General features: G+C 38.8%; 1 protein-coding gene across 1 annotated transcript in view; it reads left to right on the top strand.

Moving 5' to 3' along the window:
* Positions 1 to 1,487: 1,487 nt before the first annotated feature.
* The window catches only part of sh3tc1 (SH3 domain and tetratricopeptide repeats 1), a 22,665-nt gene continuing 22,285 nt past the window's right edge, over positions 1,488 to 1,867 (top strand). The window contains exon 1 of the mRNA XM_013915843.1: positions 1,488 to 1,683. Within this exon, the coding sequence (XP_013771297.1) occupies positions 1,569 to 1,683 (115 nt within the window). The 5' untranslated portion in view covers positions 1,488 to 1,568. The remainder of the gene's footprint in view (positions 1,684 to 1,867) is intronic.

The following is a 1,867-nucleotide window of genomic DNA, read 5'->3' on the forward strand; positions in this document are numbered from 1 at the left end:
TTTACAAGTGTATGTAAACTTTTGACCACAACTGTAACTAAGCTGTGGTCACCTTTAATTTTATTCACGTATCATGTTGCTGTCATTTTTAACTCATTCTTGTTTTAATTGGCATTTAATAAAGAAATACCAGTCAAACTCTGTCCAACTGTCTGCGAGGTAGCTGTGGCTCCGGAGGCAGAGCAGCTCATCTGCTAAGTGGAAGGTTGGTGGGTCAGTTCCAGGCAAGATACTCAACCCAGGTTGCTGCAGATGTGTTGCATTCATTGTAGCATGAATGTTAGACAGCACTTTGACAGTTTGCTTGTGCGTGAATGAAACTAGCTGCATAAGGTGCTTTGAGTGCTTGAGTAGAGTAACAACTAGTCAGTTTACCATAAAAGAGAATTTAAGGGTCGCATGTTGCTGACATAGTGCTTTATCTGACTACTAGTGAGTACAATAAAAGGAGCTGAAGTATTTTATGGCAGTACATTTGCAAGACTTGCAGAATGTGTATCACTTTATGCGTCTGATTTCATGACTGTGACAGTTCTTGTGTTTCTACAACACTGCTGCTAGTTGGCTGCAATTCTGAGCTGACAGAGGAACTGACTGGAGGACAGGAAGTGCTGAGTCTTTTCCTGGGATGTTGACGAGGAAAAAAACTCAAGCCAAACCCACGTGCAAGCAAACAGAGAGAAAAAGTTGATGGAAAATGTTTGGAATAAATGTGTTCATCTCCAAAAAATGCATATCCTTTGTAGTAGAGGTAGGGGACAAAGCAAAGAGCGATTTAATAATATCATGTGACTCAGCTGCTCACTGGGTGATTATTAACGTGAAGTCTACGCAATTGAATTTTAAGGAAAAACTGTGCAACCTTTCCATGTTCAAGCACAGAAACGTAACTGAATTGTTCTGGTTATTGGTGTGCAGATAAACAAGTGGCAGCATTTATAATAAAAGAAAAACTGAAATAAAGCGACAGCTTTTCACTATGTACGTCAGTGTAGAGCTCACCGAACCAACACAGGAAATAATCCACATTTAACGTCATAATAAAAGTTGCCTAGGTATAATCAGTATACTCTGAAAAATGTGATAATATAATATACCGTTAATTAGGTTATATATGGCATTAAGTGAAAAAAGATTTTGTGATATATTTATAAATGTAAATAACAACAATATGAGAAAAGGGAAGTAAGCAAACAATGAAACAAAGATCTCCCTCTTTGCTTACATCAAGGTCAACATATTGTATCACCCATAAAACACACCACAAACACATACACAAAAAACATTTGCACCTAATTCTACAGTAAAATCAGAAGGATTTATTTATTAGTAGTATTTATTTATATTGATTTATATTTATTAGTAGTAGTAATAGTATGTTAATTCGGACTCGTTCGTATTGACCTACAGGCTCATTAAGTCAAACTTTTGAAGACTTTTACTTTGAAAAGGAAAAGCGAGGCAGACCTCCGTGTCCCTCACTGGGAGTTTACCAGGTGCATCGTGCACAGGCATGTGATGCTGTGCTGCTGACTGGTCGCAGAGGACGTTGCGCAGCTGCCTTGGAAATGTCAGCCCGGTCGGAGCGGGATTCTTGGAGCCACAAGTACCGGAGACAGCTTTCCACTGACGTCCAGCAGTACCGGCATATGACGGAGATACTACACCGGCCGAGCGGAATGGGTAATGAGAGAGGTCCTTCTCATGCTGCTGTTCACTACAAATTAGCAGATGCGTTTTATATTGTTTTTTCACAGTAATTGTGTGAAAGCCTGAAACTTAAAGACAAATTTTGTTTTGCTGTTTTCTGTTTATATAAGCAAATTATCTGTTTTAAAGCAGCTGACTGTGTGACTTAAGTAAACAT

This window comes from Pundamilia nyererei, unplaced genomic scaffold, assembly GCF_000239375.1.
Source record: "Pundamilia nyererei isolate P.nyererei 1_Seehausen unplaced genomic scaffold, PunNye1.0 scaffold00377, whole genome shotgun sequence".
NCBI classification, from domain to species: Eukaryota; Metazoa; Chordata; class Actinopteri; order Cichliformes; family Cichlidae; genus Pundamilia; species Pundamilia nyererei.